The 27362-nt window shown below is 40.5% G+C and overlaps 1 protein-coding gene across 1 annotated transcript in view; it reads left to right on the forward strand.

Moving 5' to 3' along the window:
* The window catches only part of MAP1A (microtubule associated protein 1A), a 251048-nt gene that overhangs the window by 72600 nt on the left and 151086 nt on the right, over positions 1 to 27362 (forward strand). The window contains exon 2 of the mRNA XM_073653152.1: positions 5690 to 5791. Within this exon, the coding sequence (XP_073509253.1) occupies positions 5690 to 5791 (102 nt within the window). The remainder of the gene's footprint in view (positions 1 to 5689; positions 5792 to 27362) is intronic.

Consider the following 27362-nt stretch of genomic DNA (forward strand, 5'->3'; position numbering starts at 1 on the left):
ATGCTGTAACATCTGGCCGCTGTGGGTTTGATGCTGCATAAACATGCAGCGTCAAACCCGCAGCATTTCCTCATCGTGAGCACATATCATTAAGAGCATCTTCACACCAACTTGTTTTCCCTCTATCTCTACCCCCTCTTCTGTGATTTACAGCTTTGACTTTAGAGAGAAAGACAGAGATAGATGGAAGTCTTGCAAGCCTGTCTTTTACAACCGAAAATTTGACAGGGTTGGATTTTTTACAGTGGTTGTGGTAGGTAGGTGACACCACTTTATTGAACATTTATAGATCTGATATCACAAAATGACTCCACAATCCTCAAGGCACAAAGCCAAGGACACAGTGTAGCCCTAACCTTATGTATGAAGCCCAACTTAGTCATTTCATAGCCGCAACTGCTTCTCCCAGCCATGGGTTGTATTACAAGTCCGCATACAAGTTTCACAAGTCCGCATATCTCCGGTATCAGAAAAAACTATGCCTGAGATATCCATGTCCCGTGTGTTACATGTGTGGCATCAGGATCCCACAGACTGCGCCTGGGAATTAGCGCTACAGTTAGTGCTGTTCCCAAGCGCCAGTGTGGAACCCAGTGTGGAACGCTGCCCTCATCATGGTTCCCTGCCGGCGCTGCGATCAGCACCATGAGGGTAGTGGTAGTCTTCTCCCTTTGTCCACCTGTGTAAAAATAAGAATAAAATAATAAAATCCATGTACTCACCTCTCCTAGGTGTCCCCCGCTGTAATCCATGCGACCGCTGCTGCCGAGTAGCCGGGGAGAATGAACTTCTCAGCTGGCAGGGAACCATGATGAGGACAGTGTTCAGAACCCGGCACTTGGGAACAGCGCTACCCGTAGCACTGATTCCCAGGCGCCGGTCCGTGTCACTCTGATGACACACGGATGTCATCCGTGTGTGTTCAGCGTGAGGCACTTTTGCGGACCGTGTGTCCGCAAAAAAACTGACTCGGAGACACGTTCTGTGAAAACACACTGAGATGTGCACAGACTCATTCATTTGAAACTGTCACCACTCGTACCGGAGATACTGATGTGTGAAAGATCCCTAAACTGAACGTAAATCGAGCATTTTGGTGGAAGTGATAAGTCTGCAATGTAGACTGTTAATTATGGTTAAGATTTCTGCTTCAAATACTGCAACACTATTCATGCAATATGCTATTTTGTTGATTTTTTTTAAATAAAAATAAAATGCATATTTAATGCAAGATAATTTCACATGTTGCAGATTTAACCCCTTCATGACATCCACCGTACATATACGGCGTGATGATCGCGCGGGCTCATGGCTTTGATACTGCTGTCAATAGTGACAGTGACATCGATCGGCATCGCACATATGGGGAAGATCCCTCTCTGCTCTAAACGGCACAATGCGATTGCGTTCACGTTGTGCCAATGGTCTCCATAGTGCCCCCGAGCCGAAAGATGGCCGGGGTGTCACCTAGGGACAGTTATCTGTAAGCTCATAGCAGGAGCTGACACGCTTCCTCGTCCGTGTCTGCGAGACACTGATCTAATGCCCTGCAATACAAAAGCATTGCAGAGTATTAGATCAGGGCAGGAAAAGTTGATGTCCCATCCTGGGACAAGGTGAAAAAGTAAAAGTTTAAAAAAATTGTAAAAATATAGAAAAAAAAATCACAAAATAAAGAACAAAAAAATGAAAAAATATTAATCAAATAAAAATAAAAATAAACAAATAGAGTACACATATTTGGTATCACTGCGTTTGGAATGACCTGACCTATATAACTGTCCCACTAGTTAACCCTTTCAGTGAACTCCATTAAAAAAAAAAGTTTAAAAAAACTACTTTTTCATCATACTGCTGAACAAAAAGTGGAATAAAATGTTATCAAAAAGTCGAATGTAAATTAAAATGGTACCGCTGAAAACATAATCTTATCCCGCAAAAAATAAGTCACTATATAGCTCCATCAATGCAAAAAAAAAAAGTTATAGCTCTCAGAATAAAGACATGCAAAAACATTTTTTTTTATATAAAATGGTTTTTATTGTGTAAAAGCTGCAAAACGTAAAAAATGATATAAATGTGCTATCGCTGTAGTTGTACTGACCAAAAGAATAAAGCTGCCTTATCAATTTTACCACAAGGTGAACTGCATGAAAAAAAACAAAAAACAACTCCTGAAATGCTGGTTTTTGTTTATTCTGCCTCCCAAAAATCGGAATAGAAAGCGATCAAAAAATGTTAGGTGGCTGAAAATGGTACCAATAAAAATATCAACTCTTCCCGCGAAAACCAAGCCTTCAGATGATTTTGTTGGCTGAAATATAGAAAAATTATAGCTTTCAAATATGGCAATGCAAAAACTTTGTTTTCACAAAAAAAGCTTCTTTTAGTATGTGACAGCAGCCAAACATAAAAAACTATATAAATCTGGTATCACTGTAATCGCACCGACGTGAAGAATAAAGTCGTCTAATCACTTATACCGCACGAGGAACGGCGTAAAAAATAAATAAAACCAATTCTTTACCTGCTGTTGATTTTTTCATTCTGCCTCCCAAAGATCGCAGTATGGCTCAGCTCACATTCATCCTGTGCTCTGCGCTGAGCTTACACTGGGGTTTCCGTGTAAATCTTTGAAATACGTGATTCAGACGAAACACCCAGCAGAAGATTCCCTATAATGATGCAGATGGAGGCCATTTGGCCTGTGATCCAGCGGTGTCCATTTTTTTATTAGGCATGCATAAAAGCGCGGTCGACCACAGTTTTGTGCACTTCTGAAAAGACAGACACCACTGAACAGAGTCCAGAGTAACTCTGCTGCCTCATAGTGAATGGATCCCTCGGGAAATTCATCTGAATCACGTCATTCGGAGATTTTGATGGAAACCCCAATGTAAGTGCTCTGCGTAGAGGGCCGGATAAATGTGATCCAAAATGTTATGTAAATTGTTCCCTATAAAAGCTTCAACTCAATCCACAACAAAGCAAGTCCCCACTCAGGTCAGTCATTTGTCAATGGAAATATAAGAGGCTTCAACATTACTGGTAGCACAAAGGCTCTGGAAAAGCACTATGGCTCCTTGCCTCCCAGCAGAAATCCAGTGAATTCTCCCAAATCCAAATGTCCCTCTCTTTTCTGAGCTCCAGTGTGCCTAAACCACATTTTGCGTCCACATGTTTGGCAGAGGTATAATTTCCAAAATGGGGTCACTTAAGGGGGGATTCTGCACTTCTAACACTTAGTGGCTCTGTGTCACAACTCTGTTGTAGGGTATCCCGTGACCAAGGTCTCCTTCCCTTTCCCTAACACTAGGGGCACCCTAGCTGGCCCTGTTCCCCAGATTAATTTTGAAGGTGAAGATGCTGGGGCCACGTACCTTGTCTGAACTCCTGAATCCGCCCTCAATCTGTTCCCTCCCTCCACCCAGGCAACAGGGGAATAGTAGTGTATGGCAGTACACCAACCAGACTAACAAGGTAATACAAACAGGGATAAAGGAAAATACCAATCATACAAATATACGAATACAAAACAAGGGATAACACGGGGGAGTGGAGGATGGGGAAAACACAAACTACGAGAACGTGGGGATTAACACACAGCCAAAACCACGCAACAGTCTTAGCTAAATCCACCAAACACCTTCTCAAACAACAAACCACCAAACTCTTAACCATGCAGTAATGAAGTTTGCTCTGGCCATGACTTCTTGTCAGAGCCCAGAATATATAGGAACGGGGAGTGGATAACAGTGAACAGCTGCGAGCCTCAAGGCAGGTAAGCTTCATAGAGCTCACAGCTAAACAGATTAACCCCTGCACTGCTAAAGGAAACCTGCACCGTTTAATATGAAGGTAAAAGGCATCTAATGAATGCAGGAGTAGGAGTAATCAGACGCTGCAGTCTTCTGGCTCCTCTCTGCCGTGGTAAACTCGTGACACTCTGTATATGGAGTCCGCAAACTATTCTAGGAAAATCTGCACACAAAGAGGCAAATTGTGCTCTGTTCCTCCCAAGTCTCGCCATGTGGCTAAGCAGTACTGTACAGCCACATATGGAGTATTTACACAGTAGAAATTGCGTGACAAATTTTGGTGCCATTTTACCCATTTTTGGGGCTCAAACTAATTTTTTTGTGGCAAAAATATAATTATTTTTTCTTCACTGCCCAATGGTATAATTTTCTGTGACACACCCATGGTGTCAATATTATCTCCACACCCTTAGATGAATTCATTGAGAGGTGTAGTTTGTAAAATGGGGTCACTTATGAGGGTTCTGCTGTTCTGGCACCTCAGGGGCTCTGCCAGTGTGGCATGGCGCCCTCAAACCATTCCAGCAAAATCTGAATTCAATATGGCGCTTCTTTTCTTTTGAGCTTTGCACTGTGCCTCAAAAGTAGTTTTTGACCACATATGGGGTATCGGCTTACTCAGGAGAAATTGCACAACAAATTTTGCTGCCCATTTTCTCCTGCTACCCTTGTGAAAATAAAAAAATTGGAACTAAAAGAAAATTTGGGGGAAAAATGTGATTTTTTATTTTCACAGCTTTACGTATAAACTTCTGTTTATCAATGTGCTCACTACACATCTAGATACATTCCTTGAGGGGTCTAGTTTACAAAATGGGTTAACTTGTAGAGTGTTTCCACTGTTTAGGCACATCAGGGGCTCTCCAAATGCGACATGGCGTCCGCTCTCGATTCCAGCTATTTTTGGGTTCAAAAAGTCAAACTGTGCTCCTTCCCTTCTCAGCCCTGCCGTGCGCCCAAATAGTAGTTTTCTCCCACATATGGGGGCAAGGCATACTCAGGACAAATAGCACATTCAATTTTGAGGTTAATTTTCTCCTGTTACCCTTATGAATAATAAAAAATTTGGGTCTAAAGTAAAATTTTTGTAAAAAAAAAAAGTTAAATGTTAATTTTTTCCTTCCACATTCCACTAATTCCTGTGAAGCACCGGCAGGGTTAATAAACTTCTTGAATGTGGTTTTGAGGGGTGCAGTTTTCAGAATGGTGTCACGTTTGGGTATTTTCTGTCATATAGGCTCCCCAAAGTCACTTAAAATGGTTTGTAAATTTTGATGCATAAATGAGAAATTGCTGTTCAACTTTTAACCCATCTAACTTCCTAACAAAAAATAATTAAGTTTCCAAAATTGTGCTGATATAACGTAGACATGTGGGAAATGTTATTCATTAGCTATTTTGTGTGACATAACGCTCTGGTTTAAGGGCTCTGGTTTAAGGGCATTTGCCAAATTTCCTTTTTTTTTTCACAAATAAAAGCAAGTCATATCAAAGAAATTTTACCATTATCATGAAGTACAATATGTCACGAAAAAACAATCTCAGAATCAGCGGGATCCGTTGAAACGTTCCAGAGTTATTACCTCATAAAGTGACAGTGGTCAGATTTAAAGAACGAGACTCGGTCATTAACCTACAAAGTAACTTGGTTTTTAAGGGGTTAAGGGTTAATAATCATTCAGCTTTAGGCTTGGCCAGCTGTTTTCTGGCTTTCTAGAGTGTTTTTTAAATCAGCACTTTGAAAATGTTTAAGTCTTTTGATACAGTATGATTATAATTATTATTATATTAGGGAAGAAGAGCTGTATATAATGCATACTTTGGTCTGCTTTTTGCATTGCATAAATCAACGCAGATTTTTTTTCTTGCAGGTATTCGCTCTTGGAATATCAGTCTTGATTCCTGTAACTTAGATGAGCAACTGAAGCTGTTTGTGACAAGACATCTCGCTCACTTTTCTCCAAACGTCAAAGGTCGGTATTTCATGTTGTTTTTGAAACAATTAAAACATTTCGGAAAATGTATGTGTTAGATCTTGGTATCATATAAAAGCCTAAAATCTAAAGTTTATTAGCATTGTATATTGTGATGTATTAAACTGTATGTGTGCAATATTTTAGATGTAACACTTGTTTAAAGTCAGGGATAACACAAAAATATTTACTTCCAGGATTTGTGCCACTGGTATGTCTTGTTCCCCTCTATTTAGCCATCCGGGGTGTCTGTTTTTCCCTCTGATGTGGCAGTGAAAGGCCAGAACTCAGAACTGATCCCACAGTTGGTTCCTGCATCTGCCACATTGGTTGTGGTGTCGGAACAGTTCTAGATTTGGATCTAAAAACGTTGCATGCAGTATTTTTTAATTCGGCTATAGAGACCGGACCAATGCACAAAGAATACAACTTTGTCATCATTTGTGTCCAGCTCAGGCAATAAACATCGGGCTAGATACAGCTAATATACAGGCGCAGCCCATGGTGAATATGAGAGATCAAAGCTGCAAGTGACATCAGGAAATATAATTACAGCATTGTAGCTGTCATCTCTCCTACCATTCAGCCTCCAGTGATGACAGGTGGGGTTACATGGACTTTTCTTCATGTTATCACCCCTCTTATAAACGAAAGATAATATGTCTTCTTTGTAACAGTTAGGAGTGTCTTTTTTCAACTAAAGGGGTCGATTATAAACAGTTGCAAATCCACTGACCCTCTGCTGCTATTATAACTGTTTGTTTACTGCATTATCGTGATTTTTCTAAGCTATGCAGCTTGGAGCTATTTTGTATATACAGTGATGGTGAATATGTGAAGATATAAGTATATAGACACAAAAATAAGTGGTATGTATGAGCTCTGAACATCCTGATTTTTTTATTTGTCGGAGTCATTCATCTCAGATGTCTCAGTCTCTGATTGTTTCATGAAACGCAATGACAAACTATTAAAAGGGAACCAAGTCTGGGTTTCATAGGAGCACCAAGATGGCAATAACAGGGATATTCAATAGGTGAGGGGCACTTGAGTGGAGTCCAAGCCAGATAGAACCACTTTAAATGCGGCTGTCAGAGATTGAAGTGGTTTAGTAGCTGAGATCGGAGCTAGCTCTGATTACTGCTGTTAGAGGCAGCTGCAAGCTGTACAACACAGCGGAGACCAGCCCTCTATGGAGTGGGCTCAGGTCCTCAGCCCACTCCATACACCTGCATCTGATGTGTCATGTACATATATACCACAATTCAGCAAGGTGTTAAAGAAAGCCCAGATACCCAGTCATAAGACAATGCTTTTCTTTATTATGTTTTTACATTTGTTAAAAAACAGAATTAAAATGTGTTTAAGCAGTGTCCAAACCATGCTATACGTATATAGCGTATACAACATATACCACTTAATAATGGGTTAAATCACTCAAAAAGGTTAAATACCATATTCACTTTATCCGAAAAATGTTGAGTTTTTCTCAAGGACGACAACACACAAAAACATCAGGAAACACAAATCCCACCTGGACTGCAAAATGGTCATTTAGATCGATTTAATAAGGGTGGTTTCAGGCTGAAGACCCTAAAAAAAGACAGTCCATGTATCCGTTATGGGGTCCATGGAGAAGGGTGCACAGTCCATCTTAGCTTCATCGTTTTTGCTTTCAGATGGTGAGAACCTGTGCAAGACTCCAGCGCGACAACAGGGATGAGCAAGGGGTCTGGGGCCATGGGGAGTAATAAACACCACGACCTCCTGTCCATCACCATGGTGGCAGGTCCTGATTGACTTTTGCTATGGAGCCTAATTTGTTCTCTGTCCACCAATGCACTTGGCAGTGAACAATTTCCAGATTATCAACAACTAACTACATCCTGAAGGAAAAAATGGAAAAATAAATTTATTTTTCATTAGCATTTGTTGTAGGTATTTCATTACTTGGCTAAATATTTGATCACTGTCAATTTTATTTGAGGCTGTGAAGCTCAATATAATATAGTGAAATTAAGTATCTGACGGCGAAGCAAATAAGAGTAAATGCATACGACTCCATAAAGTTCATATTCAGTGAAATCAGCAATATGATTTAATCTGTTAGATAACCTTGGTGAGCACTAAGCGTCTCGTTATAGAGCTGCTTGCCTGTGTAAAAGCTTATCATGAAGCTGAGTTAGTAAAACATAAGGAGAGTGATTGCTGCACTGTAGAGCAAGACGGACAATATGAGAGATTATAAAGTGGACAAATAGTGAAAGAAAGGAAATCAATTTGATTGTTAGTATAGAATTAGGACTCGTTTAGAGAAGCACACTTACCTCCAAAAGATCTAGAACTTTTGTGAAAAAGGATAGCCAATCTTTCCATTTCTGAAATCGTCCCAATTTTAGCAATAAAAGAAAATATGGAAGGGAACACTGGATCATTTGGTATGGCCAAGTAAAACTCTTAATTGTATAGGTCCCAACAAGAAACACCACAATAAATTCTGAAATAAGAAGGAAGAGAATCCCAACTCACCCACTCTTTAAGAAGACGTGATCAATCTTCATCTAAGCTGGTTACACACAAGATAACCCATGGCATGCCCAATCAGAACACATGTCAGTTATACACAGGTAATGCCTTCATCTGTCTCATTGTACATAAAGACACAGATCCATATTATTCAATCTTCTGTATCACTGCTACATAGAGTAAGCTTTATCGCTGTGTAAGAACTATATAAGTCCTCAAACACCTTATTTTGCCATGATCTTAGCCCCTGTTTAAAACAGGGAAAACTCATACAAAATTCTAACCCATTGGTCCACCAACCCAATACAAACAAACAGATGGTTTTCCATACATGCCGGATACGTTTTGGACTTGTCATGAGAGTAGAAGCTCCTTCTGGCACATCTGACGGCATTGCCACAAAATGCAACCCTTTTGGTCAGAGGTCTTGAGACTAATCTCCTGTACCTGTAACGCATCCCTCCCCATTAAAAAAGAGAATATATTTTTTGACCTTCCACACAAAGAAGTCCTAAACAAGACAGGAAATAAACGGTTATCCTTTCTCATTGCAGGAGCTAAACTCATCATGCCCATTTTTCTCTTACAGGTCCTTCTCACAAAATTAGAATATCATCAAAAAGTTAATTTATTTCAGTTCTTCAATACAAAAAGTGAAACTCATATTATATAGAGTCATTACAAACAGAGTGATCTATTCCAAGTGTTTAAATCTGTTAATCTGGATGATTATGGCTTACAGCCAATGAAAACTCAAAAGTCATTATCTCAGTAAATTTGAATAATTAACAAAAACACCTGCAAAAGCTTCCTAAGCATTTAAAAAGGTCCCTTAGTCTGTTTCAGTAGGCTCCACAATCATGGGGAAGACTGATGACTTGACAGATGTCCAGAAGGCTGTCATTGACACATTAAGTAAATGCAAAGTAAATTTTGCATTTCATTTGGAAATCAAGGTCCCAGAGTCTGGAGGAAGAGTGGAGAGGCCACAATCCAAGCTGCTTGAGGTCTAGTGTGAAGTCTCCACAATCAGTGATGGTTTGGGGAGCCATGTCATCTGCAGTGCAGCCGTCTACCAGGAAATTTTACAGCACTTCATGCTTCCCTCTGCCGACAAGCTTTTTGGAGATGGAAATTTCATTCTCCAGCAGGACTTGGCACCTGTCCACACTGCCAAAAGTACCAACACATGGTTTAAAAACAATAGTATCACTGTGCTGTTTGGCCAGCAAACTCGCCTGACCTTAACCCCATAGAGAATCTATGGGGTATTGTCAAGAGGAAGATGAGAGACACCGGACCCGACAATGCAGACGAGCTGAAGGCTGCTATCAAAGCAACCTGGGCTTCCATAACACCTCAGCAGTGCCACAGGCTGATCGCCTCCATGCCACGCCGCATTGATGCAGAAATTGATGCAAAAGGAGCCCTGACCAAGTATTGAGTGCATTTACTGAACATACATTTCAGTAGGCCAACATTTGGATTTTAAAAACATTTTTCAAGCTGTTGTTATAAAGTATTCTAATTTACTGAGATAATGACTTTTGTGTTTTCATTGGCTGTAAGCCATAATCATCAACATTAACAGAAATAAACACTTGAAATAGATCACTCTGTTTGTAATGACTCTATATACTGTAATATATGAGTTTCACTTTTTGTATTGAAGAACTGAAATAAATGAACTTTTTGATGATATTCTCATTTTGTGAGATGCACCTGTATCTGCCATTCAATGGCCGAATGGTTAAATAAAGTTGACCAACTGTATAGACTGGAAGAGTCAGCAGCCATAGCCCTTTACACCGTGGCTTAGTTCTTCTGTCTGTATTTTGTTACGTTTTTGATAAACACTGTTTCATTCACTTTCAGTTGATTGATTGTCAGAATAAGGAATTTTTATCACTTTTATCCCCATTACAAAATGGATCAACAGATCTCCGACTGCAGCGCTATGCATTCTTTATGGGGCTTCCGGAAAAAGCAGAGCGCAGTGCTCAGCGCCCCCAGAGGGAATGAATGGAGCTGCGTCTATATATTTTTTATGGTGAATAGTATATTCAGTCTATGGTGATCTATGAATTTTTACAATATTTATATAGGGCCAATATATTCTGTTGTGGTACTCCCCACATAAGTTCCCTGTGCCATGCACACTTTATAGGGAGCAGATTGACAAATATTTTAAAGGATTTTTACGGTTTAGCTCCTTTGCCTCAGTTTTCAAAAATTACAGCAAAAACAATACATATTTTTGTAGCGATTTCAGAAAACAAAAGCAAAAAGTACGCACTGTAAGTGTAACTTGTGAAGGCACTCAAAGTTTTGTGCTCAGCTTTCAAAGGTTCTCAACAACTCTTACTATTTTAGGCCCTGGGCAATTTGGGGGAAAGGGGAATGTAGGACCGGCATTCACATTGGTACTCCATGGCAGCTGGACTGGCTTATTGCAGACTTCCCTGGCCAGTACTTGAATTCAGCATCTTGGGTGCCTCTTGCAATTTCTAGTCCAAGAAGTAATGATAAAATGCATGTCATCATTTGATTCCCAGGGACTAGGCCTAATGCAGTGTCATGATGTTGCTGGAGCTTAATAATCACAAGCGGCATCCAGGATTCTGTCATTTGAGTGCCAGCAAGAGGACGTTTGCACTGTACTGGCCCGGCTGCTGTGTCGTACCAGCATGGATACCAGACCACGATAGTGTGAATCTTTTTGCTCCTCTGCAACCTCAATACTACTCAATGTCACCTTCCTTTTTTTAAATCATTTATCACCATAGTTGATTGTTTAGGTAAAGAGAAAATGTCTTATCCTTAAATCAGAGGTCCCCAACCTCTGGCTCGGGATGCCACGTGTGGCTCACTGGCCTGTGATGTGTGGCATGCGGCCATTTGTCAGCTTGGTGCATTAACACCAGGACTGGTAAGCAAAGGAGAAACTGGAGTACACGATGTACAAAAAATACAAAATAATTTTATTGGCCAAAAGTAGTCAAAAAAAGTATATAAAAAGGGACGACATGTAAGGGGATTGACCCTCCTGCACACATGTGGGAAGTGCCAAGTGCTTAACAAATGCATGAAAATAGAAACATCTATGCCCGTAATAAAGAGTCTAAAGTTGGGCAACTAAACACATATATCAAGAAACACAAGTAAAAAACATCAAGTGCGCCCTATACCGAAGTATATAAATAACCATATAGAGTCCAGTGACTGATAATAATGGATAGGCGTTACACCTCCGTCTTACCAGGGATGGTGCAGGAGAGAGGTTAGTGGTACCGGGGGGGGGAGCAGGCCCCCAAAAGAACCCCGATGCACATTTCGCGTATAGTTTGATTGCTTTTTCAAGGGGAGATACAAAGAAGGCGTCTAGATGGTGACTTTTCTTAGTAGCCCTGTAGAGGAGAGCAGACATAGATGCACATGTAACAGCTGTGGGGTGCAGAGATAAATATGGTCAGCTGGAGATAGGCTGATACAGTCAGTTCGAGAGGTTCTTGAAGCTGGATGCCATAATGTGGTGGTAGTGCTTGAATACTGAGTAGGGGTAAGGTGGAAACCTCTGGATGTATACTGTCTATAGGAGAGGAGAGCACAAGGTCTAGGTGTAATTTCTCTAGAGAGCTTTGGCCGTCTGTATACCTGTTCTAGGAGGCTCTGGGTTTCACTACTGCAGGGTGAAGGACACTAGACGGTATTTCTTGTTGAACGCTGAGTGTGGCTCATGACCATCTCTCAGTGTTGAATATGGCTCTGAGGGTTGGGGACCACTGCTCTAAGTTATAGTTTGGCTGCATTTTGCTCCTTCTCTCATGTGATGAGTCATCCCTGGGACTTACTCCTAGATGAGGAACATCATGAGTTAATGCTTGCCATAAAGGAGCTCTACCGCCATCTAGCACTTGCACAGAATTACATTGTAGCTTGACTGAACATTAAAGTCCTTGATTTGTTTTGAAGAAAGAGCACAGCAGATGCTTCTTCTTATCTGGTAATTACATTTTATATCTGTATGTAAATGGAAGTGCTGCTGAGTGCTAAAGATACAAGTACTTTACCATGTAATGCTTTTAGGTTTCGTTCATACTGACTGTTTCTTGACAGTTTTGTCCCACAAAGACTCTGAATGACATGTAAAAAAATAAAGACGATGACCGCAGCTCACCACTGTGTTTGGTAATCCCACTGGACAGGGAATTGTTATCAACGGCGGGCACCCAACAACGAATTCTCTACAATGCAGAAAAAAACAGGGACCAGGCCAGTATTCCTAAAGTGTTACATTAATATGCAGGGACACGTACGCCATGTACATCAGCGCTCTGCAGTTACTGACTACAAGAACTCCCTATTGCTACATAGTTCAAAAAAGGAGAGGCACTTAGTTAACATTTTATTCATCAAAAAGTATACATGCCACCCACCTACGAAAAGGTATACCCCATTAGATGGACCCTAACTCTATCGACTCACTATGTGCCCAACGAGGCCCCAACTGAGCTGGGGGAGAGATTGGATCCAGGCTGAGCTCTATTGCTACACATGGTTTACATGTTTAGCAAGGGTGGAATACATGTGTTCATTAATTCATGCCCTGCGCATTGCACTACTTATGTCAGGATTTATTTTCCCGTTGTCACAGTATTTGCCATGATTTTTCCAGGATAAACTGTAAGGGGAAAATTTATCAAAAGAGGTGTTTCTATAGCCCAATGTTCTAAGGAACATCAAAATTAATGAAGGTGCACATGCCTCTTAATAAAGTTGGCTCATTTCTGGCTATCCATGCTCCAGAAAATGAAATCTACAGCAGCCGTGATCTGGCATAGATTTTAGCTACAATGTAAGACATTTTTCTGGCATACATTATAGTAAATTTACTAAGCCCCTCACCAGGTTTTTGCTTCCACATCTGAGAGCAGCTTGACGTAGGGGCATAGACCCCTACTCTAGCGATGTATCACTTACTGGGCTGCTTGCTGCAGTTTTCATAGCATCGCTATTTTATCTGCTGCAGATCAACCAGTTCTCTGAGTACTGAGCTCTGTGGAACCCCGATCACACCATTGATTGACAGATTTCTGTGTACACTCTGCATAGGCAGAAAGCTGCCAATTAGTGGTGGGGGCGGGGTTAGACAGCGTTCATGAATATGAAGGACTACATTGCAGCAGGTTTACTAATCCTCTAAAAATACTCTCCTACTGATAAAACTTATTTTTGTCAAAACTACAGCAAGCATCCCCATAAGAGACACATCGCTGGAATCAGGATCTCAGGTCCTGGAGACTGCAGACAGGTAGCTGAAGTCCTAGAGACCGCAGGCAGATAGGAGACCGGGAACAGATAGAAAAGGTCCTGAACGCTGCAGGCACACAGGACTCCGGAGTACTTAGAAGGCCAAATACCAAGACACGGGCGTGAGCTTTATATAGGCCTAAGTAGATGATCACATGGGAACATGCTGGGCTACTTGCAAAGCCCGATGTGGAGCACAAGAGAGTATAATGGACCGGGGTGAAGGGAACAGAACCCGAACCCGGGATTTATAATTTCTACATCTTATTTCCAATTTGTAAAATTTTGTCTGTGAAATTTTTGCAAATTTGTGAAAAAACAAAACTGTTTGGCGTCTCGGATTGCAATACAATTGTTGGACACATGCAAACAGTGAATTTATGAAGCAATGATGTATCCGTCTGCTCAGTCTGTGGATACCTCCCAGAATAGTTGTTTGAAATCACTGACCTTATATCTTTGTGATGAAAGTCACTGTAAGTAGGAAAATGGAAGTGCCAGCACATATTGTGCAGATAGACAGCTCATGCTGTGTATTCATCCCCTGAAATGAAATGAATGGCTGTAAGCAGCGTGGCAGGATGGGGGCACTGTAAGCAAAAATAAAAGGGTTTGCACTCCAAGCCACATTTGTAAACAATCAGTAGTGGAACAGGTAAAAAGTACATAGTTTGAGGAAATGACAGATTCACTAAAGTGGGTCATTTACAGTAGATGGCTATTAGCCGAACAATGCTTCAGCCGATCGTTCGGCCAACAGCGATCCCGGCCATCTCTTCCATACATTGGAACGCTAGCGCTCTCTCAGCCAAGCTCTCCTGGTTATACATTAGAGTGTCGTCTGAAATCGTCGATATCAGATGGATTAGCCAACTTTAGTCTAATGAGTATGGAGGCCTTAAGTGTGACCTGAGATAGAAAACTTATAATCAAATACCCTATTAGGGCCTATTCTATGTTATGAGATGATGGTGGAGTGGTTGGGACCCACATAGAGCATCTCTGTCTTTCACTCTCTAGAGAATCCACTCAGTCCATACAATGTTAGATCCACTCCTGTTTAGCAATTATCACCTATCCAGTGGATAGGTAATCATTATTTTAAATCAGAATACTCATTTAAGAAGTTAGGGCACCCCAGAAGTTAGAGCACCCTAGAATTTAATGCACCTTAGAAGCTAGAGCACCCTAAAAGTTAGGGCACCCTAGAAGTTAGAGCACTCTAGAAGTTAGTGCACTCTAGAAGTCAGATCACCCTAAAAGTTAGTGCACCCTAAAAGTTAGTGCACCCTAGAAGTTAGAGCACACTATAAGTTAGAGCACCCTAGAAGTTAGAGCACCCCAGAATTTAATGCACCCTAGAAGTTAGAGCACTCTAGAAGTTAGAGCACTCTAGAAGTTAGAGCACCCTAGAAGTTAGGGCACCCTAGAAGTTAGAGCACTCTAGAAGTTAGAGCACCCTAGAATTTAATGCACCCTAGAAGTTAGATCACCCTAGAAGTTAGAGCACTCTAGAAGTTAGAGCACTCTAGAAGTTAGTGCACCCTACGATGATCTCTCTTTGGTTCTGATAAACCATGGGTGGTTTAGGGATTGTGTTATTGATTGACACAATCAATAACTGGGTAAGAAGACTAGTGCTAGAAAAAACTGGAGGAGTTGTCTATAAGGACCAATCATGTTGATTTAATTTTTCAATCTTCTTTAAAAAATATGATCCAGTACAGATCCGCCAAAGGTCCATCCAGTTTTGCAACCAGCCAACATGTGTTGTAATTTAGCGCATTTATGGCTCAGCACAGAGCTATGATGGCTATGGTGTGACATGTGACCACTACAGACACTGATTGGCTGCATAGCCATTTGTAGACAAGGAAAGGGAGGACTGTCGGAAGGTATGTAATGGATTGGTGGGAGGAGGTAACAAATCAGTTTATCATTGGCTTTTTAAGTCTTCTGTTTCATTTCTGTTTTATGTTAAACAATATCACGATCACAATACTGTAGATTCTAAAGCGATTTTAAAATAATTGTTAAATTGATGGCCAGTCCCACAAGCCCAGGTTATTGTGCACCGCAGCAGGGAAGGGCTGGAATATTCATTTCCACTGTGTTTCCAGACTGCAGCAGAACAGGTGGTGCGGTAACAAGGGTAGGCTTGTGTTACCATGGCAACAAGAATCTCTTATTCCTACCCATAAATCTAGACAAACTGCAGATATTTTGCAGATAAAACGTTGCATACTTACCTTAACTGGCTCTAAAGTGCAGACTTAGAGCTATGCTTTCAACTGCATAATGGACTGGTATATCAAGGATGTATGTGCTGTACCAAGCTCCATCATTTAGACCTCGAACATTAATGTTTTGTGGTGGTATAAGTTTTATATTGTTTAGGAATTTTAGAAATGTTATATGGTTTACGGGAATTTAATGTAGACAGCAGTACACTACTGGTAGTCAAGAAATGTTTTTATTTGTATGGTCTGAAAGAGCGATTTAAGCATCAGTCATGATTAAAGCTATCATTACTATATCCAATACTCTGAAAAATCATCATTTACTAGATAGTATACACATATGTATGGACACAATGCAACAAAGGATGATTATGCGGAAGGCAGACATTCTTGCAATTAATTTATAATTGCAGAGGCAAACATGGCAGATAATAGGAGTTTCCTATAATAGATATTTTTCATATGCGACAAGTCTGGGTACATATAGCATTTGCCACTTCGTTCAGTGGCTATGTTGGGGTTTATGTTCGAACCCCTGCAAAACAGGATTTGGGTGTTTGTGCCCATGGGGCCATTCACTATAATGATGCAGATGAAGTCAGTGTGCGCTATCGTGCATCATTTTGGGCCATATACACCTGTTGGAGGTGGACAACAAGATGTAATCAACTACGTCTTGCTGCCTGCCTAAACTGGGCATATACAGCCTAAAATGATGCTCGACAGAGCACACTTTGACTTCATCTGCATCATTATATTCAATGCATTCTCCCAAATCCTTTTTTGCATGGGGGTTGAATGTAAGTCCCAACAGAGCCACTGAACATTGTGGCAAATGCTATGTGACTCCAGCCTTAGGGAATGTGCAGATGGTCAGGAGGTGCTGCGGGTTTGACGCCGCATGTTATGTAGTGTCAAACCCACAGCGTCCAGATGTTACAGCATAGTGGATGGGATTTCTATGCTGTATCTGTCCACTATGCGTATCTGGGCACATGCGGCTCACCCGCAGGAACTGTGACGCGTCTTTCAGACCTGCAGCATGTCCATTTCTCTTGCGGGTTCGCATACGGGCTTTCCCCATAGACTAACATCTATGAGGAATGTCCGCATGTGAAAAAAATAATAAAAAATGGAGCTGCTCATTTGCAGAATGAGCAGAAGCCCAGCGGCTATTCCTCAGTGCCGGAATAGTCCTGACTGTCTGCACATACCCTAAGGCTATGTTCACACTAGCCATTTTTTCAGGGTTTTTGTTTCTGCAACAAAACCTGATCTCTTGGCAGGAAAGAAGCAGCGTCAAAAACGCAGGTTTTGGTATGTTTTTTGCTGTGTTTTTGGTGCATTTTTCGCTATCCCAAAGTTCAGATTTGCTTCCACCACAGAAGCATGAACACATGTCACCAATGCAAGACATCTTTTCAAAAAAAAAATACACATTACAAATCTAAGCGGTGGGAGGTGAAATCATCTGGAATAGTTTACCTAAGACATTGGCAGTGCATTGAGTTTGAAGGACACTATTTACTTTCAGACTTTAGTCTGCCATTGAGTTGCTCAGGCACTGTTCAATATCACACCTTGGTTGGCCATAGGTATTATTCAAACTCACACCTAGGTCAGATAATGTTTACTTTGTACGCATCACTAATTTAATTAAACTGCACTAATCCAAACTGCCATCTCAGGTAACCAAGACAAGATGGTAGACTTGGGAAAATCACAAAAATAAATGTGTTTCACATACTGATGTATTTGCTTTTTTTCACTAAAAACGCAGCAAAACGATCCCACTAGGCATTTTTTCAGCGTTCTTGCTCCAGCCATTGCTTTCAATGGGTGAAAAACGCTGAAAGAAGTGACTTGCTCTATTGTGCAAAAAAACACGCAAAGCACAAATTACTGAGGACAAAAAGAAACAAGCTGTGTGCATGAGATTTATAATTATAATTTATAATAAACTTATAGTCAATACAATCTGTCTCTCTCTGCACCATCTACTGTGTGATTGTACGGGAAGGTGCTGGATCATCAGAGAGGGACACTAAATCACTGGATCATTAGTGTCATGGTCTAAAGTACTTTAAGAATAAATGGTTTGTGAAGTCTGAAAAATAAATTGGGCCAAGGGGAGAATGCCATCAAATACTCATCTGATAAATCCCTCACCATTCCAGTGCCACTAGTCTGGTGCTCCATCGCTGTCTTTGTTTAATGTGCTGCAGTGACAACCTCCCCAACTGCCCACATGTCCGCTGCAGTCAACCACTGGCTTCAGCAGTGTACAAGGTTAGGCTATTTGAGGAACATCATTGCAGAACAGTGACCAAGGACTGATAAGGAGCACTAGAGCATTTGGGGATTCATCCGGGATAGAAGAATGGAAGATACTGGATAATATGGGATGGACACTATTCCATAACTAGATCACAATTGCCTGAATACAAAAAAACTGAAAAAATAGGGAAAAACACTAAACCACTAGATATCCTGAGGCGTATACTAAAAATTAGGTAACCGGGTCTTAAGAGTTACGTTTTTGGTCACAATAAAACTGATCAGTGCTCCACAAGGCTTGATCTGGATAATGAATTGTAAATTCTTATGTAGCTAAGATCTAACGTTTTGAAGGCGTAGAGGTTTTCACATCTCACTCTCTACAGTATTGATATATTTGAAAACCGTGTGAACACACTTCCATATACACACAGCACAGCAATCTGTTTTCTTCTCCAAAGTCGTAGAATCATTTGCAATTAATGAACTTGTCATGGCTCTGCTGACAGAAGATTTTGTGGAGGCGATGATCAGCCCCGGGGAACACTGTAGTGAGAACATTCAACCATTATAGTCTAAGACCAGAAATAGGTTAGTAAATGAAAACGAGGAAGACAGTTCAGTTGACATTTCAAATGAAACAGCATTTCTATCTGAAAAGATGACCATATAGTACTAATTCATTTGCTACAGTTATAGCTAAAGTTTGTTACAGAGAACCTCTCGACTCCTGTAAAACTTCTTGAAGAAAAAGGAGACCAAAATAAATATAAATTATAACCGTACATGTCATACCTAAACTGCCTTACCTGCTGCCATGTTTTGCTTTTTTTTTTCGTATACCCAGCTACCTCGCATTTCTTATTGCATCCTTTTTGGCGAGGGTTGAAAAGATCAACAAGTTAATTATAGTGTTGTACAAAATGTATGGTAAAAGAAAAAGTGTCAATAGCAATGGACAAGATAGTGTACTACTGGCATTAGCCGTCCTGGCAGTAGTAGTACCAAACGCAGGACACAGTTGACCTTATTTGCCTCCGGCAAGCGTATTAGTAAGGACAAAGTAACAGCAGGATGATGTTACCTCTGACAGCGACACCATGTTCGGGAGTATGTAGCCACCTGCAATGTCTGTGCGCGTTCTAAGACCTCTCATACTCGTCCCTCTGGGTCTCTTAAACCATTGGCGATTCCCAGTAGACCGTGGACTCATTTATCTGTTGATTTTATCACTGATTTACCCGTGTCAGCAGGTAATATTGTAATTTTGGTGGTGTTGGACAGATTCAGTAAGATGTCACATTTCATTGCGCTACCTGCATTACTTAACTCCAAAACTTTGGCGCAAATTTTTATCAAAGAGATTGTAACATTACATGGGATCCCTACCGATATTGTTTCTGATCGGGGGGTGCAATTTATTTCCAAATTTTGAAAGGCGTTTTGCACTTGGTTGGGGATCCATCTGTCGTTCTCTTGAGCATTTCATCCGCAGTCTAATGGGCAAACTGAACGTGTTAACCAGAATCTTGAAAGTTATCTTAGGTGTTTTGTGTCTGAGAATCAGGAGGATTGGGTTACTTACTTACCTCTAGCTAAATTCAATAATCTTCACCGTGAATTCCCTGTACCTAACGATAGGGGCGCCCTAGCTATCCCCGCTCCACGGATTATTTCTGATGGTGAAGACGCCGGGGCCATGTACCTTGCTGAATTCTTGAATCAGCCCTATATCTGTCCCCCTCCCCCACCCAGAAAAGTGGGGAATAATAGTGTATGAATAAACACAAACCAGGCTAACAAGAGAGGACGTACAGGGATGAATGAAAATACCAATCATACATATATGCATTCACAGACAACCGAGGGGAACACTAGGGAGAAAAGGAAGGAAAATAAAATAGGAGAGGATGAGGATTTGCACACATCCGAAACACCTAGCAACAGTCACAGATCAACACTCCAAAAGCCTCTACCAACAACCGACACTCCTCACCAGGCAGTATGAAACTAACTCTGGCAATCCTAGACTGCCAGAGGCCAGTATATATAGCAACGGGGAGTGGCCAACATTGAACAGCTGAGAACATCCAAGCAGGGAAGCTCAGAGGCGCTCAACTGACCAGATTAACCCCTGCACTGCCAGAAAGTACCTGCACTGTTAAATATGATGGTGAAGTGCTCTAATCAGTGCAGTAGTACATGAAATCAGACACCGCAGTCTTCTGTCCCCTCTTTGTCACGGTAAACCCGTAACAGAGACAGCTGTCAGTTAATGGTGTAAGTGTGGGGCTAGCTAAAGCTGATGAAAACTGAGGACTACACTGCAGAAGCTCATCACTGAAAGGAGTGGCAGAGCTTCAGCAGATAAAATAATATTTTATCAAAACTATAGAAAAAAGCCCAGTAAGTGACCCAGTGCTAGAATAAGGCCACGTTCACACGTTGAGTATTTGGTCAGTATTTTACATCAGTATTTGTAAGCCAAATACAGGAGATGAACAGTCAGAGGAGAGAGTATAATGGAAACACGTCACCACTTCTGCATTTTTCCCCCACTCCTGGTTTTGGCTTACAAAAACTGATGTAAAGCACTGACCAAATGGTGAACATGTGCACATGGTCTTACGATTTCTCTCCCTACTTTATAACCTTTTGAACTGTGATAATCCAGATATTTATAACTTGTCACACGGGCGGAGCTCAGTTTCATAGAAGTGCTTCTGTGCATCCTGATATCATAGTCTGTTTGTAAAGAGAGAGAATAGAAAGATAAAAAAGGTCCCCCATGACGTCAGTCATTTTATAATTTCATTATTTAGGATAAGGGATCCATTAAAGGTAGCAGTATTTCGTTGAAACAAGAACGACTACCATCTGATTGATTATTATTGCAGACCCATCAAGATGATGTATTATCCCTAAACACATTATAATACTAGACTTTTTCTTCACACTAACAATGTAATTTATCAGGACTGATTTAAATATCTGTTTCATGGAGTGTCTTCTAATATCAATTCATTTGTTCAACACAGGTTTATCTTGATGTGAAGACCAAACCTTTACTTCTAGAATTAGAGAAATCACGTATGAGGCACAGGCAAAACAACGGATTATGGTATCTGAGAAGAAGCTTACAAAACTCTGTTGAGTTGTACCTGGGGTTTAGCAGCCGTGTGCCTTGGATCAACTGATGTGATATCTTAGTCTCTAAATTCAAATGGTTTAATACTACAAGGTTAAAGGGATCAGTCCAACCAATGACGTTTTCAGCATATTCTTATCAGAAAGCAGGTCCTTGCCACTCCCATTGGCTTTCTCATCTATGTGCCATAAATCGGCCTTTTATCTAAATAACAGTGCCTCATTAAAGAAGCGCTCCTCCCATCAAAGTTTTTATCCTCTTAATATATTGCAGTCATCATATTATATAGCACTCTGTACTTACAATTGCTCATTTTGCCCTTCTACCCAAATAATTCTTCTCTTTTCTCTGCTTTATCTAGAAACAGGAAGTCTCTCTTCCCTGAAAAAACTCCTGACTCAGCTGCTCCCTCACCCCCCTTGTCAGGGACTTTTGCAGTGACTCATGACTCATGCAGGGAAAATTGACTTCCTGTTTTTTACATAGAGCTTAGAAGGATTCAGCTAGTCAGTTTTTAATCACGTGATGTCATTGTCCTAATAGGAAACAGAATAATTATCTGGGTTGAAAGGCAAAATGAGCAATTGTAAGTACACACTGCTATATAATATCATGACTGCAATATATTAAAATTTTGATGGGAGGAGTGCTTCTTTAATAACTGTCTGGCATGGAGAATTAGCAAGGCGCCATGCAAACTGTGTTTCTTTACTTTGTATTCCCATATGGCCTTGGAACAAGAAAGAACAAAATAATGTGACAGTGGTGAGCCACCTAATTTTTCTTTTATACTACTAATTTTTGAAGATTGTATGTGCAGCACAATTGAATGCCACCACTTCTGGCGTCCTCTTCTAAGCAGCTTTACATACTCCAGTTGTACAGACTTGCCACAGTGCCAGTCTGCTGATCTCTTGAAATGGACGAGCAAAGATCCCTTTATTCATGGGTCTGGGAATTCTGACAAGTGATCTGATAGACCCCCATTTATCAGTCATTTATGTTGACCATATTCCATTTTACGTTACTTTAAATCGCCACCTCACTGCCTTAGTAGAATAGCAGATTCACCAAAACTAATGTGAATATTATTGGAATATTTTAAGTTTCCACCAAGTAACATTTCAGTCAATGGCTATAAAGCAGTGGCTATAAAATAGCATTTAGTTTGTCAAGATGGAGATAAAACATACAACAGTCAGTGAGATATCTTTTATCTCATTCAGTAAAGTATTCAGAGACGCTAATATCATTTTCCATAATTTTCAGGAACCTTTTTAAAATTAAGAAAGCACTCTCATCAAAGTTTTTATCCTCTTAATATATAGCAGTCATCATATTATATAGCACTGTGTACTTACAATTGCTCATTTTTCTTTTCTACCCAGATAATTCTTCTCTTTTCTCTGCTCTATGTAGAAACAGGAAGTCACTCGTGTCTGCATTTATCATTCTCCTCTTCAACTCTGACCCAGCTGCTCCTCCTCCCCCCTGCCATTGACTTTTGCAGTGACTCATGACTCATGCAGGGAAAATTGACTTCCTTCTTATACATAAAGCTTACAAGGATTTAGCTAGTCAGTTTTTACTCATGTGATGTTATAGACCTAATGGAAAAGAGAAGAATTAACTGGGTAGAAAGGCAAAATGAGCAATCGTAAGTACACAGTGCTAAAACTGATAAAAACTTTGATGGGAGGAGGAGGAGTGCTTCTTTAAGAAACCAAAAAGGTAATAACATTTTTTTTTATAATTTCTAGCTTAATTAATTTCTAACGATAACGCTAATTGGCCCATCTACGGTTGACAGGATTTGGTTTACTTTCTAGTGGTAACAGCTACTCCCCACCTGCTCATTTCTAATTTCTTGCACTCCTACACCTGCACCGTATAACTCCTATCCTCCTACACAGCAATAACCTTGTCGACAACAATATCAGTTCAACCTTTCCGTTTCGTCCTCCCACTCATCAATTTTCTCTCATTTAATAGCAAACACACATCTATTCTTTGGGACAGAAACTTCTACCCACTGAACATATAACCAAATATCTGAGCATACAAATGAGCATATTTTTTGCAGAAAACATCTTAATACATAATGTTCTTGTTAGATGAATAGAGCAGAACTGTTGTTATATTCCTATCAGCCATCTTTTTGGAGCTGGATGACTGCACCCACTTCTACAGATATTATTCCCTTTTATCTGTCCACAATCCATTCTGCTTGGTAAACGAGCTTCAGCTTCGTGGCCAATCAGAGCTAAACATTGCAGTGAGTGTAATAAGACTTCCAGTCATCCATGGAAAACGTATTATCCGTGGGCACAGTAGACGGACAGGATTACTTTTAATATTATCCACAATAAATATTTTTTCTAGATATAACTATGATCATTTTTTTCATACAAAAGTACGGCTATAAAATGTCATTGTAAAGGAAATACAGGAAAGTGTGATGGAATTTATGTTATTAGAGAGGAGGACCTGTCACCAAATTTTTCATGTTGAACTGGACACATGATGGCTATCGAATGGAATAAATAATTTTTTCTTTTTACATTTTCACCTCTCTGTTGCGGAGATACTGGCAATCAAAGTATATGAGCTAACGTTAAGTCCAAGTAGGTGTTATAAGAGTTTTCACTATGGACATGTACTTCTTCCCTCTGTATGATGCTGACCAATCATAAGCAGGTAGCAACACTTAAAGGGAACCTGTCAGTAGGATCAACCCTTCTGTATGGGCACGCAAGTCATAGGAAGCTGAATAAAATGACACCTTAATCTGTGATCTGATGTCTTATTCCAGAGAAATCCACGTTTTTCTTATATGTAAATGAGCTGTTCAGGACTATGGGCCGGACACTGATCTGTATGAGAATCTGCCTGCAGTCATTATTGTAAATGACAGGGGGAGTTACCAGTGTGATGTGTAATGGCCACTCTCTGATCTCACTGCAGAGCTGTGTGTGATTATACCTGACACATCTGCAGGCTCCTCTCACTGCAGAGCTGTGTGTGATTATACCTGACACATCTGCAGGCTCCTCTCACTGCAGAGCTGTGTGTGATTATACCTGACACATCTGCAGGCTCCTCTCAGCTTCCATCTCACAGGCAGGCAGGGTTGCAATACAGCAGATCTGTGAGAGCTGCAGCAAATGTGCTTGTAAGGAGACAAAGCTCAGTTCTACTGTTCTGTGTTAGTTCAAGGTCTCACACTGGTAATGCCCCCTTTTTTAAAAATAATGTCTGGAGGCAGATTCTCAGGGAGATCAGTGTCCGGCCCATAACCCAGATCAGTTCATTCACGCATGATAAAAACATGTATTTATCTGGAATAAGACATCAGATTGCAGACATGAAAGGTATTATTTTATTCAGCCTCCTATGACCTGCGTTCCCATATAGTCAGCTTAGGAAGAATGATCATGCTGATAGATTCCCTTTAAAGGAGAGAAGAACATGGTCCCACCATAGCTTAGAGCAGGTTTTCCAGTGTATGAAATTTACAGCTCTGATCTCCTGATCTAACCTCCTGCATGAGCCAGTGTAAGGGAAGGGGCAGCACAACTGAGTTTTGATTACACAGTCAGTAATCACACTTATGTTAAATGGCCGTGGCGCGTGCGCAGTAGCATCTATCGGCAAACAATACTACGCATACGCGGACACCAACGCCATTTGCTAGAGTTAAAAAATTTTTTTTTCAAAGAAAACAATATGAACTGCGCAAGAGCAGTATTTATAATAGGATCAGTGACCTGTCATTTGAGCCACAATGATTAATATGAGAACAGATCACCAACAAAATCCGCACCCACAGGCTGCCCTGAAGCACGGGCATATCATTATCTCCAAATGGCAAATAGAGATTAAACAAGAACCACAGGATGGATTTCATCAACCCAGGTATCATTTTAATCAGTGTAATGGTGCCAACCTGACACTACATGTAGTTTACTTAGCACAATCCTGTTGACAGGTTCCCTTTAAGAAAAGCGCAGATTAAATAATGAATAAGGCGCAAACATAGATCCAGAGCATAAAGAGAATGATAAATCTGGTCCAATGTGTCCTTATAGTTACAGGCTACAAACAAACCTGTGTAGTCAAGTATCTGAGGACAGAAAATGATTGAGCTTTTCAGATTAACATTATTGTGTTGATTATAGCAAAGTTGCTGTATATTTTATTTTAGATGCTTAAAAGCTATAAAAATGGTTGCAAAGATGGGCATGCTATTTATGCTTTTTGCAGTTTATCATATCCTTGTATCAATTATTTCAAATCAAAATAGTTTTTTTTATTTACATACAGAATTTATTTCATGTTCTCATTTGTCTAATTTAATGTGTCATTTAATTTCTTTCTTTAAATATATATATAGCAGTCATTACCGCCCATGGGTAGTTTGATAGCTTTCAAATCAATAAAGTAACTCCATCCATCTGGAACTATATAACTAAACTATCCGCATGTTCTTGAAATATTGAGAGAAAATACAGAACAATAAAAATAAAGGCAGCAGAGAATACTGTATATTCCAAAATATAAATCAGAGATATCCCCTGTGGGTTATCCATCTTTCTGTCTTCTTTATGTGGCATAATGCCATAGGAAAGCGTCAGAGCAGAGTGTTACAAAATGTTGGGTTTTTCTCTACCTGCGCATCCCTTGGCTATATCCAATTTTGTATAGGAAGAACTGGTTCTAAACCCAGAATCTTCTTTGTGCATATTTTAAGATATTCCTGCCTTGAAGAAAAACGGTTCCCGGCATGTAGTCTAAAGAGCTGCAGGTATCAGAGCGCAGAGAAACTTTAAAATTTCTCTTTTATTTTACTCTATGTAAATTTATACTGTATGTAACTGGTTTTGTCTATAAGTATAATATATTAACCTTGGATTTAAGATTATGCAAATCAGAAAACATGAGAATGGCCAACATCTTGGGAAAAACACTTAGGCTGAGTTCACACGATGTGTTTTTAATGCGTTTCCGCGGCGTTTTTGCACTTGCGTAAACGCCGCGGCAACGCATGAAAAACGCATGGTAGAAGGGCAGCAATGTTCCCCAATTGAAATCCGCATGTGCTGTGCCCATGATGCGGATTTTTCCGCAGCGTAAACGCTGCGCTCAAAAATCCGCAGCATGTTAATTAATTTTGCGGAAACGCTGCTTTTTTGGCGCCATTGACTTGCATTAGACTGCATGGAATCCGCATCACTGTATATGTTGATGCGCATTCCATGCGGTCTAATGTGCGGATGGTACCCGGGTGTGGATGAGAGGACTCTCATCCAGACCCAGGTACCATTAAAAAAAAAGAATAAAATAAAAAATATATATATTCTCACCTTCTGACGGCCCGCGCAGCGCTCCTGCTTGGTTCCCGGCACTTCGCGGTTGAATGAAGAAGGACCTTCGCTGACGTCAGAGTCATGTGACGGGTCACGTGACGCTGACGTCGGCAGGTCCTTCAGTCTTCACTGCCGGTAGCCGGGACCGTGCGAAGCAGGACATCGGGGGCCATCAGAGGGTAAAGTATATATTTATTTTTTATTTTTTGACGTTCACACAATATATAAATCCATGCCGTTTGCATGGATTTATATAGTGTGACCAAGTTGTCAAGCACTTTCCAAGTGATGCTAAAATCGCTTGGGAAGCGCTTGTCAACCCGCATGCAGAAATTAAAGTGAAGACCGCTTCATTTCCGCATGTCCCTGGCAGGAAACCGCATGTACAATCCGCATGCGTTTTTTCCTCCCAGGGAGATGCAGAAATGCTGTTGAGCTTCATATTAGTGTCCCAAATGTAGTTGATGCTTATATATCTGCTTCCTTTATTATCCGGCATGACATTTGATATGTTGTGACGATACAGCCTACCCTACCTACCCAACCCTAAATGTTGACTTCTCTTTGTTTGGAAACAATGATGTTTGTTAATATACTAATGACATATTGTACTAAGCCAGCTAGATGTTTATATACAAGAGCCCCCTTCTGTACCAGCTATGTAAATTGATTAGCTCAAACAATGAGACCTGAGTGCTGTCCTT

This window comes from Phyllobates terribilis, unplaced genomic scaffold (genome assembly GCF_046119375.1).
Source record: "Phyllobates terribilis strain yellow unplaced genomic scaffold, ASM4611937v1 Scaffold_11__3_contigs__length_659146591, whole genome shotgun sequence".
Lineage (NCBI taxonomy): Eukaryota > Metazoa > Chordata > Amphibia > Anura > Dendrobatidae > Phyllobates > Phyllobates terribilis.